General features: G+C 43.5%; 4 protein-coding genes across 4 annotated transcripts; all 4 read right to left on the bottom strand.

Moving 5' to 3' along the window:
* Nucleotides 1–237: 237 nt before the first annotated feature.
* Nucleotides 238–3702, bottom strand: LOC129191110 (claudin-8-like). Its single transcript, XM_054794129.1, has one exon. The coding sequence runs from the start codon at nucleotides 3553–3555 to the stop codon at nucleotides 2488–2490; it is 1068 nt and encodes a 355-aa protein (XP_054650104.1). The 5' UTR covers nucleotides 3556–3702; the 3' UTR covers nucleotides 238–2487.
* Nucleotides 3703–4958: 1256 nt separating this feature from the next.
* On the bottom strand, nucleotides 4959–7523 carry LOC129191153 (claudin-8-like). The gene has a single exon (XM_054794229.1). The coding sequence runs from the start codon at nucleotides 7502–7504 to the stop codon at nucleotides 6731–6733; it is 774 nt and encodes a 257-aa protein (XP_054650204.1). The 5' UTR covers nucleotides 7505–7523; the 3' UTR covers nucleotides 4959–6730.
* A 1437-nt stretch (nucleotides 7524–8960) lies between these two features.
* On the bottom strand, nucleotides 8961–10418 carry LOC129191636 (claudin-8-like). Its single transcript, XM_054795174.1, has one exon. The coding sequence runs from the start codon at nucleotides 10242–10244 to the stop codon at nucleotides 9363–9365; it is 882 nt and encodes a 293-aa protein (XP_054651149.1). The 5' UTR covers nucleotides 10245–10418; the 3' UTR covers nucleotides 8961–9362.
* A 1961-nt stretch (nucleotides 10419–12379) lies between these two features.
* Nucleotides 12380–13404, bottom strand: LOC129191637 (claudin-17-like). Its single transcript, XM_054795175.1, has one exon. The coding sequence runs from the start codon at nucleotides 13298–13300 to the stop codon at nucleotides 12608–12610; it is 693 nt and encodes a 230-aa protein (XP_054651150.1). The 5' UTR covers nucleotides 13301–13404; the 3' UTR covers nucleotides 12380–12607.
* Nucleotides 13405–15194: the final 1790 nt, after the last annotated feature.

Here is a 15194-nt window from a genome sequence, read left to right as displayed (position 1 = left end):
AAGAAAGAAAAGAAGGTTGCATTTATGAGGCTGTGGCGATACATTGTCTAACGAATGTTTATTGTTAGGCTGTAGTGGTTATTGTTACCATACGGCAGGCTGTATACTAAGCTAGCAGTTTTCCGGAAATTGTAGCTTTTACTCTGAAGAGCACGCTATGGTCGTTTCCGGTTTTGCTGCGGCTGCGTGTGGCTGCTGCCTCCCGTGCAGGCGCCCAATTCAGGGCGCGGGCGAGCAGCTGATCCGCTAACATGGATACGTCGTGAAGATTAACTTCAAATCTGTCAGTGTGGTCGACCTCGACAACGTCTTTGCTTCGGTACACCGAGGAATGATGATTAAAATCTTTGCCTTGCAGTCTGTGATGCAAACGCAAATCTAATCTTCAAACTGGTCGCTGCCTTGAAGATTACTGTCTCGAACTGCCGATTCGACACAGTCTCGGAGTCAAATACAAGATTATTCCTGTTCATATAACTTACTTTTCCCCTTGAAACAAAATTGAAGGAAACAATATCATGTTGTAGACTGTTTAAAAATATTAAGAAGGCATTAGTTAATGTATTTCTCCCAAAAGTGGCCATTTTGAAGGCTCGCTTAGGATATATGAATCACTTCTTCATGAGGTTTATTAATACTAAGTGTACACCTGCAGTCATTATGGGCTGTGTCTATTTAACCACATTATTTTTCATTTCAATTTTACTTTGGTAAAAGTGCACATGGGTAACACAAGAACACATCATTACTTGCTGCAGCCTGCTGCTAAGGTGTTTGTGTTTGTGCAACAGGCAGTCAAACAAATGATGGAGACAAGCACCACTTGCTGTCAGACACCCGCTGATGGAATATGGAAGACTTCCCCCTCATCAGTGTCTTTTCACCGTGTTATTTGGTGACATCTAATGGTGAGTAAAGGGAGTACTCACCAGCCGTTGGTAAACACTGACTTCTTTAATAAGTTGACAGGTTTCAAGTCACACACCTTAGCTCTATTCAAAATCTATGAATGAGAACAGGGACGTCCAAACTGTTTCCAGCGAGGGCCACTCAGTGAAAAATGAAACTTTGATATTTTGTAAAGCAATATGCTAAGAATTTACATGTACAGTATTTCAAGACGAAATTGCATATCCTTCGTCATTTTAGTAAAAAAGCCTGTTAGTATCAACTTGACTCTTTGCCCTTTTCCCCCCCATTTTTCATGTTTTTTTTTTCATTTTCCTAAAATGTCAACTTTCCTCTTAAGTAATTCCTTTTCATAATATTATGACTTTATTTCCATATTTTTACTTTATTCTCATAATATAGCTTTTTCCCCAACCTATTTTTCCAAAAAATACAACTTTCTCTTTTGTCTCTCATACTTTTATGACTTAAAAAAATAACATGTTTTCTTCAATATTTCAACTCTGTGCTGCTAAAATTACATTATTTTACTCTTCTAAAATTGTAACTTTTGTTCTCTTGTGTTCTCTTTTTTTCTGTTATAATTTTTTCTTTGCATTTTTTTTTAGGTTTTTCCATTTTTGCTTTTTTTCCCAACTATTTTAACTTTCTTCTTGAATTTTTTTTTTCATAATTATGACTTTACTCCCATATTTCGACTTTATTCTTGTAACATTCAAACTTTTTACCCCAATGTAATTTTCCTTTATTTTGTTTTGTTTGTTTATCATATTACAACTTGAAAAAAATATACATATATATCTTTTTTCTTTAATATTTCAACTTGTCTACTTGCAATGATGATATTATTTTTCCACATAATATTACCTCCATAGTCTCGTAAAATTACAACTTTTTCTCATTAGATTACAACTTTTTTATTCTGGTAAAATTACTGCTGATTTTTTTCTTTTTTGTTAGTTTTTTTAATGTTAGTAAAGGTAATGTTAGTGTAGTGCAGGGAGCCTACAAACGTCTTTTTCAGTTGTTTCGTGGGTTTGTGTGTGTGTGCTTTTGGAATTTGCAGCATTTTCTTTATGTATTTTTTCTACGGTGTTTGTGTGTTTGAATCATTTCTATGTTTGGAGCTTTTGCCGTCTACCTCTACTGGCCACTGTGCAGGTTTCATCTGACATGTCTGTGGAAACGTGATACCACCCTGGTGCCACACAAACAGGTTTGTCTTCACTAAAAAGCAAGTAAACAAGCCTCTCCCTTCTGCAAACAGTCTAATTTGAGTGTTTACAGCTGTTTTTATTACCTATATACCTGTGATACATAAATACAGTGGTGGGAAACCCATAAAATGCGGAATGTTTGGTATTAAAATGGTTTCAAACAGCAACTAGACTTCATTGTCAGGGCAAGTCAACCGGCATGCTTCCATGACAGTGGCCCTCTAGTGGCTGTGGTGGCGCACAGCATAAGATTATTCATTCAATAGTCAATAAGTACAATACATGCAAATATCTTCTTCTGTTTTTTTTTTGGTGATAATGTTGCCACTGGCTTGTCTTGCAACAAAAAGGGGAGTTTTCCTCAAATGTACATGCCTGCAGCACTCCCACTGTGAGACTCTGGTTCGATTCTTGAAGCTTTGTATTGAATGAAAACCGGAGTTTGAGGCGTGGGCTGGAGACTGGACAGGTAGGACACGGAGGGATTGTACGTCAGCGCGTACGGCATGCTGTTGTGGCTGGTGTACAAGGAGTTGATTGGCGTGTACAGACTTCCGACCGGGTTGGAACTTCTCAGGGACGAATGTTGGACCACGCTGCCTGGATACAAAAGCGATGCGCTTTCAGGCTGGCCTGGGTTGAAGAAAACCGGTGCTGTGACAAGTGCGGCGTCGCTCGTCGCTAATTGAGGATTGACGAGCTGACGAGCAGCAGAGCTGCGCTGCAGGGAGGGTTGGTAGGCGTCGGATGTGAGGCTGGAAACATTTGAAATGGGCTGATACCTCATCGGAACGGGCTTCCTCGGCGTGGCCTCGTAGCCTAGCAAGTTTGCCGGGTGGTAAAGAGCCATTGGCCTTTTGTCCGATGTCTGGCGGCTGCAGATGAACAACAAGGCGGAGCTGAAAAGAACGGCTCCCGTCACCCAGCCAATGTAAAGAGCCTCCCCCAGTTCTCTTCTCTGGGCGTCAATCAACAAAGGGTTGTAGAAGTCCCGGATGATCACATGACCTGTCCACGACACAGGGATGAAGACGCAGACGCACGCCAGCAGCTGCATGCCACCCGCCACCGACAGGATCACATTCTTTGCTCTTTCGTTACCCCGAAAACACGAGGTGCACCGCAGTCCCAACATGGCTACCATGAGACCCAGTCCGGACAAGGCCACCGAGCAGCACATGAGACCCCTGGCGGCCTGGAGCTCCGGAGGCAGGAACAGGAGGGAGTCATACACCTTACACTGCATCCTTATATTGGCCTGGCGGTAGCAGTTCATCCACAAGCCCTCCCAGCGGGTCTCCATGACGATGATGTTCTCCCCGATGAACGCCGTTACCTTCCACATGGGCATGCCGGTGGTGGCGGCCGCTCCGATCAGCCCCACCAGGCCGATGCACATTGCGGCTATCTCGGGGATACCTTCAACCATTGCGCAGAGGATTAGAATCCAGGTGTTTAGATCCAAAACAGGGCAACTAAATCTTGATACTTGAGTCCATCTTGGACAAAGAAGACCTCACAGCGACGTTCCCGACACTCAACTGATGCGTTTGTGGACAGTACAGAGAGGTTTGTTATGGGAAAGATGCTTCGTAGGCTTTGGTTGGCTCAGAGGGATGAGGGTTCGAAGGATTTCTGCTTATTTTGTGTTTATGGTTCCTCTGGCTGAATACTGGTATGATCTCCTTCGAAACAATACCAGAAACGATGGCAAAGTATCAAAGCACACCTCTTAGTGAATGAATCAATCAAATGATGGACTACTGTCCCACTACTGTTTCATGGTTAGTTCTAAATTCTGCATGTTTAACTCATTCAATACCAAAGACAAATATTTATAAGTTTTTATAAACCCGAATGCCCGATCCCAAAGACAGACAGTAAGAGGCGAAAAGAGATGATGACACAACTGCACAGGAAAATATGTCACTTTTAAAGCAGTTTTAAGACATAAAACGGCCATACGGTGGCAGAAGTGCATTTGATAAGAGCTCGGCATGGATCTTTTGCATGTAAAAACACTCGACAGCAAGGAGGAAGTGGAAGAGCAGGGTGGAGTGGAGTGTGTAGAAGGTTACGCATTGTAGGTCAATTTTAATGCATGCACATGCACACACGCGCGTGCGCACACACAGTCGAGTTCCAAATGTGAAATTGTAAATACTGTATTTCATGGTGTTATATTTGTAAATTGTTATTTTGATGTTTAAAAAACTTTTTTGTATTGTTTATATTGTGGTATAGTTGTTAAGATATTTGGGCTGTCACCCTTCCATCCACCCACTTTCTAAGCCGCTTATTCTAGGGTCGCAGGTATGCTGGAGCCTATCCCAGCTGACTTCGGGCGAGAGGCGGGGTACACCCTGGACTGGTCGCCAGCCAATTGCAGTTGAGCTGTTACAAAAGCAAAAAAATTGAAAAAGTGAAAGTTATACTTGAAATGCATGTTTTTACAAAAAGCTGTTTTTCTCCCTTTTCTTGTTGGCTGACTGCTAATTAATGAAGAACGGAAAAAGGTAGAAACAAACAAAACAACCTTTTTTTCTGATGAAAGATGAGAGTCTAATCTTTCTGTTTTTGCTAGGTTCCTTGCTTATACAGCCTTTTGCATATTTCTTGCCCAAATGTAAGCATAAAAATGGCTAAATGAAGTAAAATACAAATATAAGGTAGTATATGTAGTATTCTACACTGGTCACTAGGTGTCAGTAATGTTACACTGATGAGACAATAGGCACCGCAGGAAGTACTGTGCAGAAGCAGGAAGTAAAAAAGGATCAGCAACAAGGAACTCTCCCAATAATCCCAATGTTATTATTTTGTCTTATACGTCTTATATGTTTTATTTTCTCATATTGGGTGCTATATTGGGTAATAGGAGTGTAAAAGTTACTATAGGGGTGTTATTTCATGTCTAGGGGGCTCCAATAATGTTAAAAGCCGTATTTAAAGGGACATAAACAGGTTTATTATGCTTGAACTACAAAAATATTCTTTTTTTAAATAAGGAATCCGACGTTGTGGAAATTCACTTATCATGGTCGGGTCTGGAACCAAGTAACTGCTATAAACGATTACTGTACTTATATATTGTGTATACCTGCATGTATGCAAATACTAATCCAACCAGGCATTTATGAAACATGGTGACATAACTTTATTTCACATGAACAAATATGGTTGATAATGGTGAGCTTCCATTGGAAAAAAAATCAGTGTTTCTCACAGGACTGCAATTTATTTATGGCAGCGGTGGGGATAATATAATCACATTTGTCTAATTTGCATAATTACCCATAAAGCATTTGGAAAAAGTGAGTAAAAAAACCCTTCAAAACAAAAGGAAATATGTTTAAAAATGCAACAGAACTTTCTTCTGTCGCTTTTTTTTGGTTGTTTTTTTAAAGGTCACAACCAAGAGTGCGAGTGCTTTTAGATTGGGGAGGGGCCCACAGCAGCACCTGCTGCTCCTTGAGAAGAGCGATACGTCCTTTCATGTCAGAGTCTACAGGTCTATAGAATGTATGGCAAACACTAAAAAGAGAAGGAAAAATGACTACTGTAATTTATTGGGGTGTCACAACATCTCGCAAGATTAAAGTGTGATAAGATTTCTTGTTCGAAAGAAAATGTCTCGTGGGCACTAGGCCTGGGATGATAATAAATATATTAATGAATCACACAAGAAATGAAAATGAACTCGATAATTTTGCCGGCCTCAATATATTGCCAGGTGCACGTGTGGATGTTTTGCTAGTCTCCCGCCTCCAAACAGGCAGGAAGAGGTCTGTGCATTGGTTTCAGCTCCTTGGCGAACGGCATGAATGGAGTGAGCCCTTTTGTCAGTCATACAGTCTCTTTGCCTCACTGGGTGGAGGCGGGGCTGCTAGCATACACACGGAGTGCAGAATAGTGTAACGTGGTAGAAATTATATTAGTAGATTGGAATATATTGTCATATATTTTTATATTTTCTCATTGTACTTTCCTAAAAGTGAACTTAAAATCTTGTGTATTGTCTTGTGACACCCCCCCTAATTTAGTTTTAATGTTTAAATTCTAGAAACTTGATAATTATGTTTTGTTAAGGATGAACTGACAGTTAAAAAAATATACAAATCAGTAGTTAAGAGTTAAGATATCTGAAAGTGGGGTCAACCACCTGTGGAAGTGGACCGTACAGGCGTTGGACTGAAAGCTTTTTGTATCTCTATTCAAAGCCACTTGCAAATTGTCGTCACGTGGTCAGGCCCGATTGTGGCTGTGCAGACTACACTCTTGGCAAACACACAGAAGCGCCCGCACCTTGAACAAACAGTAGTCGTGTTGACTCACATCTATCTTTGTTTTCCATCTAACTCCTGCATCCAGTATCTGGCTGGCGTATGTTATGCGGTAGTGCGGTTTACGGCAAAAACTACAAAATTTATAACTGACTGTAGCGTTGTGTCATAGAAAACAATCTAAGCCAGCTATAACTTCAAAAACGACATAACCTAGCATCATTGGACACTCACAACCCCTGCAAATACACCTCCCATATAGGACTTAATAAAACATGTATGTTTAAAGATGGATGTCCCAGTCGTTGCCTCAGTCAGTGTTCAAAGATAAGCCACTCCACTGCGCACAGAAGGGTACCTGGACTGGTAGCTGTAGTTGGTGGATGGATGTCTGGACAGGACCGGCTGGGCCTGGGCTTGTGGGAGCAGCACCAGCTGTTGAGGCTGCAGGGGCTGGATGGGCGTCGGCGGGTACGCCATGTAGTCCGAGCCCCTTGAGTAGACGTACTTCCTAGGGTCTCGGTCCTCCGACTGTAAATTGCAGCAAGTAAACATGCATCCTCCGGCGAAGAGGAAGGCGCCGGCCACCCAGCCGATGTAGAGGGCCTCCCCCAGCTCTCTACGCTGGGCATCGAGCAGTAGGGGGTTATAGAAGTCCCGGATGATGACGTGACCCGTCCAGGACACGGGGATCAGGACGCAGATGCATGACATGATGATCATGGCTCCGGCGATGATGAGCACCAGCCGCTTGGCTCGGTCGTTGTTCCGAATGCACGACGTGCACTGCAGCCCCAACAAGCTCACGAGCAGGCCCAGGCCGCCTAAGGCCAGAGCGCAGCACATGAGGCCCCGCGCCGCCTGGAGGTCGGGTGGCAAGGCCAGGAGAGAGTCATAAACCTTACACTGCATCCTGATGTCGGCCTGCTTGAAGCAGTTCATCCACAGACCCTCGTAGCGAGTCTCAAACACGATGATGTTCTCGCCGATGAAGGCCGTGACTCTCCACATTGGCATGCCGGTGCTCGCCGCCGCACCTATCAGCCCAATTAGGGTCACAAGAAGACCCAGCAGCTCCAGCGCTGAGTTGGCCATCCTGTCCTCCTAGCGAGACTCTGTGCTAGGAAGCAGTGGAGTCCTGCTGGGAGGTAGTCGCATCCCAGCGGGGAGGGAGGAGCAGCAAGGTGCTCACCATTTCTGTGTACAGGACATCAAGACGGGAGGGGTGGGGATTGTGACCCGTTGCTAGGAGACCGATCCCCCTCAGGCCACTGTTTTCTTTGTGCAGCGAACAGGAAACGCTGCAAACTGCCACCTGACACAGGTCTCAATTTACATCCTGACACCAGGTGTTTTACAAAGGTCTTTGCTAGGATAGCTGCTTGTTGAAAGGTATTGCAACATACCTCTTGATCAATTCATTATCAATCAGAATTCGGACTAGAGGTCTGAATTTTGTGGTTCAAGATTTTTCAAAAATATACTGTAGTAATTAATAAATCATGCTATTTTTGTGTTTGAGTATGGCCTATTAGTTTTTTTTTTTTTTTTAAAGCATATTTGAGCAGATTTTACATTTTTTTCATGCATAAAAATGGGGGCTACATGAGGTAAAACTGAAATATAAGGCATTCAGAAGGCACATTCAAAGGTGTTGTGATGATATGTAGTATTCTCTACACTGGTCACGAGATGTCAGTAATGTTACTGTAATGTTGGGTGAGACACACAAGCACAAGTCTTGATCACCGGAACAACAGGCTTTTATTGCAGATTTGAAGGATCTCACACCAGGCGCAATAATTCCAGGCTACAGGCTACGATTGCGGCCACACATTTACAGTACGCACACTAGCATGAGTCTTATTTATGTCTTAAATGTCATATTTCTTCCTATTATGTCTACTATACTGGGTAATAGGAGTATAAAGGTGACTGTAGGGGTGTTATTTCATGTCTAGAGAGCTCTAATAATGTTAAAAAGCATATTTAGAAAGTCGTAGATCGGGTTTCTAGCTATGAAAATATTATGTTTATAAATAAGGACTCCTACTTGTTGGAAATTAACTTATCAAGGTTGGGTTTGGAATCAATTAACCACCTTAAACGAGGGATTATTGTAACAATGTTCTATCCGTGCAGAGGAGGCAGAGTTTCAATGTATTGAAATGATAAAGGCATCTTTGAGTAAACTTCCAGTATCATTTGAGTATCTCATTGCCCTTGTTTTCAGTAATAAAAATATGGTCAGCCCAGATTACTGTCCTGTGGGAAACACCGCAGTGATTGCGTGAATGCGAATGGGTTTGTCTCTCAATGAACCCTGGGTGACCAGTCCCAGGGTGTATTATGGAGCCCTTTGCTCCGAAAGGTGGTAGGAAAATGAAATGTATTGCACTCTTATGCAGTTGACTAACTCATGACATCCTGTAGCAGTTTTGATCTGTGGGTGGACCTGGGGCAATGTTCGGGTTCAACCTGTTTAGCCACATAGCCGCCAAAAACAATGGCGAGAACATGTTTCCTTTCGAGTCAAACAAAATCAACAGACTTGTTTCCGTTCCAATTTATTGACCACTGACTATAATGGCCCTTTGGAAAAAATCAGCTATGTACATTATACATACATTTCAAAGTCAGAGAGAAATCATGTGGAGGTACTGTATGTTCTCTGAAAGGCCCAATGTGAAATGTTCTGAAAGAGCATTTCAACAGAGTCTGTGATGACGGAGATCCAGTATGTATCGAGTTAAAGCACCGTCACCATGGTATGCAAATGCACCGATGCTTAACTTGATGCTTTTATGATTAAAAAAACAACAAATCCCAGTGGCTACAATACCTTACATCGTCTCTGAGAAAACAATGAAATATTCAGCCTTTTCAATGACAATGACACCAATTTTGGCCAAAAAAAAAAAAAAGAACCATTGTCTCTGTGCAGTCCCCGTCGCTAGTACTGGACTGGTGTGTAGGCTGTTGGGGGTGCAGAGTAGGCAGGCTGGGAGGTGTACGCGGGCTGGTACGGTTGGTAAGTGTACGGTTGGTACGTGGAACCGGGCTGGTAGGCATACGAGCCGGGGTTGTATATGATCCTCTGGTCGGGCTCCTGGGTGCGTGGGGCGTGGCGGCACAGCAAGATCACTCCGGCAGAGAAAAGCAAGGCAGAGGTCACCCAGCCGATGTAGAGGGCCTCTCCGAGCTCCCGTCGCTGGGCGTCGATAAGCAGGGGGTTGTAAAACTCCCTGATGATGACGTGGCCTGTCCAGGACACGGGGATCAGTGTGGTGATGCACGCCATGAGGAAGAGGGCGCCTCCGGCCACCAGGACGATGTGCTTGGTGCGAGCACGGTGGTCCACCACTTTGGTGCACTTCATCCCGACGGCTGAGACAACGAGGGCAAAGACGGTCAAAGCCACCGAGCTGCACATGAGGCCGCGGGCCGCCTGGAGGTCCGGCGGCAGGAAGAGCAGAGAGTCGTAGACCTTACACTGCATCCGGATGTTGGCTTGTCTGTAGCAGTTCATCCACAGCCCTTCCCAGCGCGTCTCCATGACGATGATGTTCTCCTCGATGAAGGCCGTCACCCTCCACATGGGAAGGCCCGTCACGGCCGCCACTCCGATGAGTCCGATGAAGCCGATGACGAGAGCCACCACCTCGCAGCAGATGGCGTATTTCTTCTTCCGCTTCTCAATGATCTTTTTCTCCTCGTACACCGAGTCCTGGTATTCCGTGTAGGACTGGGGCTGCTTCTCGTCATAGTTGTAGTAGGAGCCGGCGTACGACAGCGGCGGCTTGGTGTATCCGCTGTAAGCAGTGTACGAGGCCATGTCTGCAGGCGATCTCACCAGGGAGCGCACTGGCAGCACTCTCACAAGGCAGGAGAGAAATGTGAGAAGGAGAACAAGTTGAGGAAGTTATACACCCACAAAAATGCTAACGATGCAGGGCGTCCGTCGAGCTGGTTGAGCCGCCCCAACGGTCCTCAGCTGTTTTGAACATGTTCATTCAGAGCCTTCAGTCAAAACACTGCCTTTGCACGTGGTTGTCTTCTAAATATCATCCATCCATGGTGGAGCTCAGAGACCTCAGCCAAGGAAAGTAGTCCCCTTCATAAATACCCGCCTCCTTTGTATGTCTTTATTTGGAAATTATTTAATGCATCATCCCCCGAGAAAAAAAGGAAATGAAGTAGCATTTATCTGACAATGTTGACAGAAGTGAAACTAAAACCTAATGGGTTCTTTTTGGAACCAAACTCCACTTCAGCACAGTTTCACCGGAAATGTTTTTCATAATCTTGTCGAACACTCAAGCAAACGGATTAAAACATTGACTCTCTCTTTTTGGCATTAATTTGTTCTAAAACGTACAATAACCACATTTTTCCCACAGGTAAACCTAATGAATCCAAAAACACAGGATTTACATTCAAGTGATTTTTTTTTGGGTCAACACTGACGTGTTCAAGTGTTAATCAGAGCGACGGCCTGGGGGAAGAAAGTGTCTCCGTGCCTGGTTGTTTTGGCGTACAGCGCCTACAGTTTGTGTCCGGGGTGTGTCGGGATGCAGCGATGTTCCCTGCCTGCTTCCTGGTCCTGGACCGATACAGGTCACATATGGAGGGAAGGTCGCACATCGTTTAGCATCCCAGAAAATCAAGTTATGCGCTGAAACAATAAAATGCTTTTTATGTGCGTAAATGTAGAATGGAGGAGGTTTCTAAGTTACAAGAAGCTTCAAATTGAAAGTAAATGTTGCTAAAAATGAAACCTGACCTGATGGCAACGTGTGAAGTACCGACACTTGAGGAGGATCAACGACTTGGTGGTCCCCAGCTGGTATCGACTGAAGTCGTAATATTGTGAAAAAGAAACGAAACAAAAGGTTTGGTTGCGGAAGAAGTTGTAATGTTAGGAGAATAACATCAAAATATTATGTGAATAAAGTCATAATTACAAGAAGAAAATAAAAAATACAAAATAAAATAAACAAATAAACAATAAGACAGTTGAAATATTTGGGGAGGGGGAGCACCCAAAATGGAAAAAACAGCTGGAATAAAGTCAAAATATTAAGAGAAAAGAGCATAGAGTTTAAATATTAAAGAAATTTTTAAAAGTTGTAATATAATGAGAGATAAACACAGCAAAATGAAATGTTTATAAAAAATGATAACATAAGAATAAAATCATAATATTACAAGAAGAAAATTTACGAAGATTATTTAAGTCGAAATATTTGGAAAATGAAAAAACAAAAACAACAGCAGAAATGGAAAAAATAGCAGAAATTTTTCGAGAATGAAGTCAAAATATTAAGAAAAAAGTTGTATTCTAACAAGGAAAAGATCTGCAATTTTACGAGAATAAAAATCGTAATACTATGAGGGAAAATAATCATTTTAGTAGCGTAGAGTTGAAATATCAAAGAAAATAAATGTTATTTTTTTTCCAAGGTGTAATATTATGAGAAGCAAAACAAAATTAAGTTGTCATTTTTGGAAAGTTCAACTGGGGGACAAAGTTACAACATTATGGGAATAAAGTCATAATTTTATGACAAGAAAATTTACAAAGATTATTTAAGGAGTAAGTTATATTATTTGTATTTGGACAATTAAAAAACAGCAAAAATGGAAAGTAAAAGGAAAGAGTGAAGTTGATGGGCTTTTTCACCTGTACGACAAGGCTGAGATGAAATAGATGTATAGCATATGTGCTGTGTTGCTTTACAAAATATCAAAGTGGCATCCTTTGTTTTCTCACTATGCGGCCCTCCCTGGAAAAACCTTTGGACACCCCAATCTGGGGCCTACCGGATTAGTCAATTAATGGAAACAACAAGCTTCAGATTAATCGAGCAAGGAAAGAATGAGTTGCAGCCGTGGATCTACTGTGCTGAGATCTGTTTTCAGTGATGTATTTAGCAAAATGAAGGAAATAACACAAACTGCAGCACAGTATAGAATCACAATATCGCAATTTACTGTAATATCATTTTCCAGCACATGTAGACATCAGTGCAATAATCATTTCACATACAAAGTACATGTCAGTGAATTTCAAGCAGTCCAAATGATGAACAGGAGGATTTGTGCAGCGGAATAAGTACAGAACTTCCCAGGAAGCGCCTTCAGGTGATAAATTGTACTTGCAAGAATGAAAGCGAGGCCGAAAATTTCGAGCAGACATCACACGTATTCGTGATGCTTGTGGAAACTGGACGGCGCCCTCCCGCTGTGCACGCTGCTTGCTCTCCCAGCATCGGTGGGCAAGGTCGTAAGGTAGCCGCCCGCGTAGGGCTGGTACTCCTTGGACCTGCGTTTGCTGTAGCTGAGCAGCAGGATGACACCCGTGGCCAGCAGAAAAGCGCACGTGGCCCAGCCGATGAAGAGGGACGCCCCCAGCTCGCGCTTGCGAGAATCCACCACCACCGGGTTGTAGAAGTTCCTGATGACGGTGTGGGCCACCCAGCAGACGGGGATGAGCGTGATCAAGCAGGCCAGCAGGAACAAGCTCCCGGCGAAGGCCAGGGTGATGTTCTTGGCTCTCTCGTTGCCCTCGCAGCAGTTGGTCCTCTTCATGGTGAAGCCGGCGATGAACAAAGCGATCACCACCAGGACGATGGAGACCACCATGAGGCCGCGGGCGGCCTGCAGCTCCGGTGAGAGGATGAGCAGCGAGTCGTAGACTTTGCACTGCATCTTGATGTCCGCCTGGTTGAAGCAGTTCATCCACAGGCCCTCCCAGAGCACCTCCATCACAATCAGATTGGCACCGATGAAAGCCGAGACCCGCCACATGGGCATGGCCGTGGCCGCCACCGCGCCAAACAGGCCCAGGAAGCCCAGGACCATGGCCAGGATTTCCAGCTTCGCCCTCATGCTCCAAGCGGCGATGCAGCCTCGCCTCGTGTACGTCTGTACGTGAACTGGAGCGAATCTTCAGCTCGCGTGTTTTTCCTCGGCTGATGATATCGCCGCGCTCGCTATGTCATCATTCTGGTTTTCAGGAGGCTGGCTGAGTTTGGTTTGGACCAAAAAAGTGCATGTGCACCTGCCCCTCCCGTTGTGCCAACCTACTTGGATGCTGAAACCAGTAAACATCATCTTTTATCATCTTATCATCTATCATCTTGTATCATCTTTTATTACCAGCTTCATCTCCTTGCATCCTGTTATGGAAGGAAGCTTCAGGAAGTTTGTGATGCATACGTACATGCATGAGGCTCACTAAAGCTCTCTGTGAAGGTTTCGGGCGAGACCCGTCGTGCATTGAAATGACACGAGCAATGATCACGTACCACTCGACAGGCACTTCCGCCCAAACTTTCAGGGCACATGCCGCACGGCAGCGTGTTGTGACTGAGATAAGAAAAGGAATTCGCTATTTTTCCCTTCCCCTGCACCGCCCACGAGGTCGCTGTGCTTGTGACGAGCAGAAAAGGCAAAGCAAAAGAAGTCAGCAGAAGGTCGCAAAACAGGAACAGAAACCCAAAAGCCGGTCGGACGGGTTTGCTGAGTGATACCGACCCGACGTGACAACCTGAGCCGCCTCTAAGTCTACACACACGCACACACGCGCACACACACACACACACACACTCTTAGAAACATCAGACGCGGTGACATCATGCTTGTATTTGGCCCTGCATCATGCTGACGGCTGTTTCCTAATAGAGCGGACCCTTGGTTAGCATCATTAATCTGTTCCAACTGAAGCAGACCCTAACTGAATACATTTTCCCATGAGAAATAATGTAAATCCAATTAATCCGTTCCAGAAAGCAAAAATGTTAGAATACAAAGCAGACTTTTATAGTTTTACATGCAGTAAACAATTCCCAATGCATGTACGTAAATACATAAAATGAATGATGGATGGACATTTAAGCTTACTTTCAGCTTCACTGAAGATGTCGTTTTAGTCGCATAACGTTTCTTTAAAGCAGGGGTCTCAAACTTTGCGGCCCACCAAATCGTATCTTGCGGCCCGCGACAGGACATCAAAGAGAAGTGTAACTGCAGCCCGCAACATCCGGGCAAGCTCCGTGTTACTTACGTACTTCCAGGGGCAAGTAAACACCAACACTGAACTAACAGTGGTGTAGCACCTGGGCCGGGGGAGGGGTGGCCCTTCAGCCTTATTGTGAGCCATGTATTGTGAATGGTATCGTATCGTCAGGTACCCTGAGATTCCCAGCCCTACTCCCAATACTGGATGCGGCCCAGCCTCACCCAGAATCTACCCCCACTGGCCCCCAGTGAAACGGAGTCTGACACCCCTGCTTTAAAGTCATAATATGATGAAAAACAAACAAAACAACAAATAAAGGTGGAATTTTTGGGGAAATTGGGTTGGGGAAAAAGTTACTGTTTCAAGAATAAAGTCAAAATATTATGGGACTAAAGTCATAATTATGAGAAGAATATTTACAGGAAGAAGATTTACAGGAAGTTGAAATAGCTGGAAACAGTGGAAATGGAATAAACGGCTGTGATTTCACAAGAATAAAGTCAAAATGTTAAAAGAAAAGTGCATAGAGTTGAAATATTAAAGACTGGTTATGTTATTTTTAAAATCTGGAATATTTTGAAAACAAAAGTTGTTATTTTTGGAAAATTGGGTTGGGGAAAAATGAGTCAAAAGTCAAAATAAGGGAATAAAGTCATAATATTACAAGAAGAAAGTCAAAATAGCAAAATTATTATTATTATTTTTAACAGAAATGGAAAAAATAGCTGCAATTTTAAGAAATTAAAGTCAAAATATTAAGAA

Source organism: Dunckerocampus dactyliophorus, chromosome 12 (assembly GCF_027744805.1).
Source record: "Dunckerocampus dactyliophorus isolate RoL2022-P2 chromosome 12, RoL_Ddac_1.1, whole genome shotgun sequence".
In the NCBI taxonomy this organism is placed as follows: Eukaryota; Metazoa; Chordata; class Actinopteri; order Syngnathiformes; family Syngnathidae; genus Dunckerocampus; species Dunckerocampus dactyliophorus.
This window is presented reverse-complemented; position numbering and strand designations above follow the sequence as displayed.

What these genes read in the sequence shown, in the direction of transcription:
- LOC129191637 (XM_054795175.1), bottom strand. Translation starts at nt 13,300, where the DNA reads ATGAGGGCGAAGCTGGAAATCCTGGCCATGGTCCTGGGCTTCCTGGGC.
- LOC129191153 (XM_054794229.1), bottom strand. Translation starts at nt 7,504, where the DNA reads ATGGCCAACTCAGCGCTGGAGCTGCTGGGTCTTCTTGTGACCCTAATT.
- LOC129191110 (XM_054794129.1), bottom strand. Translation starts at nt 3,555, where the DNA reads ATGGTTGAAGGTATCCCCGAGATAGCCGCAATGTGCATCGGCCTGGTG.
- LOC129191636 (XM_054795174.1), bottom strand. Translation starts at nt 10,244, where the DNA reads ATGGCCTCGTACACTGCTTACAGCGGATACACCAAGCCGCCGCTGTCG.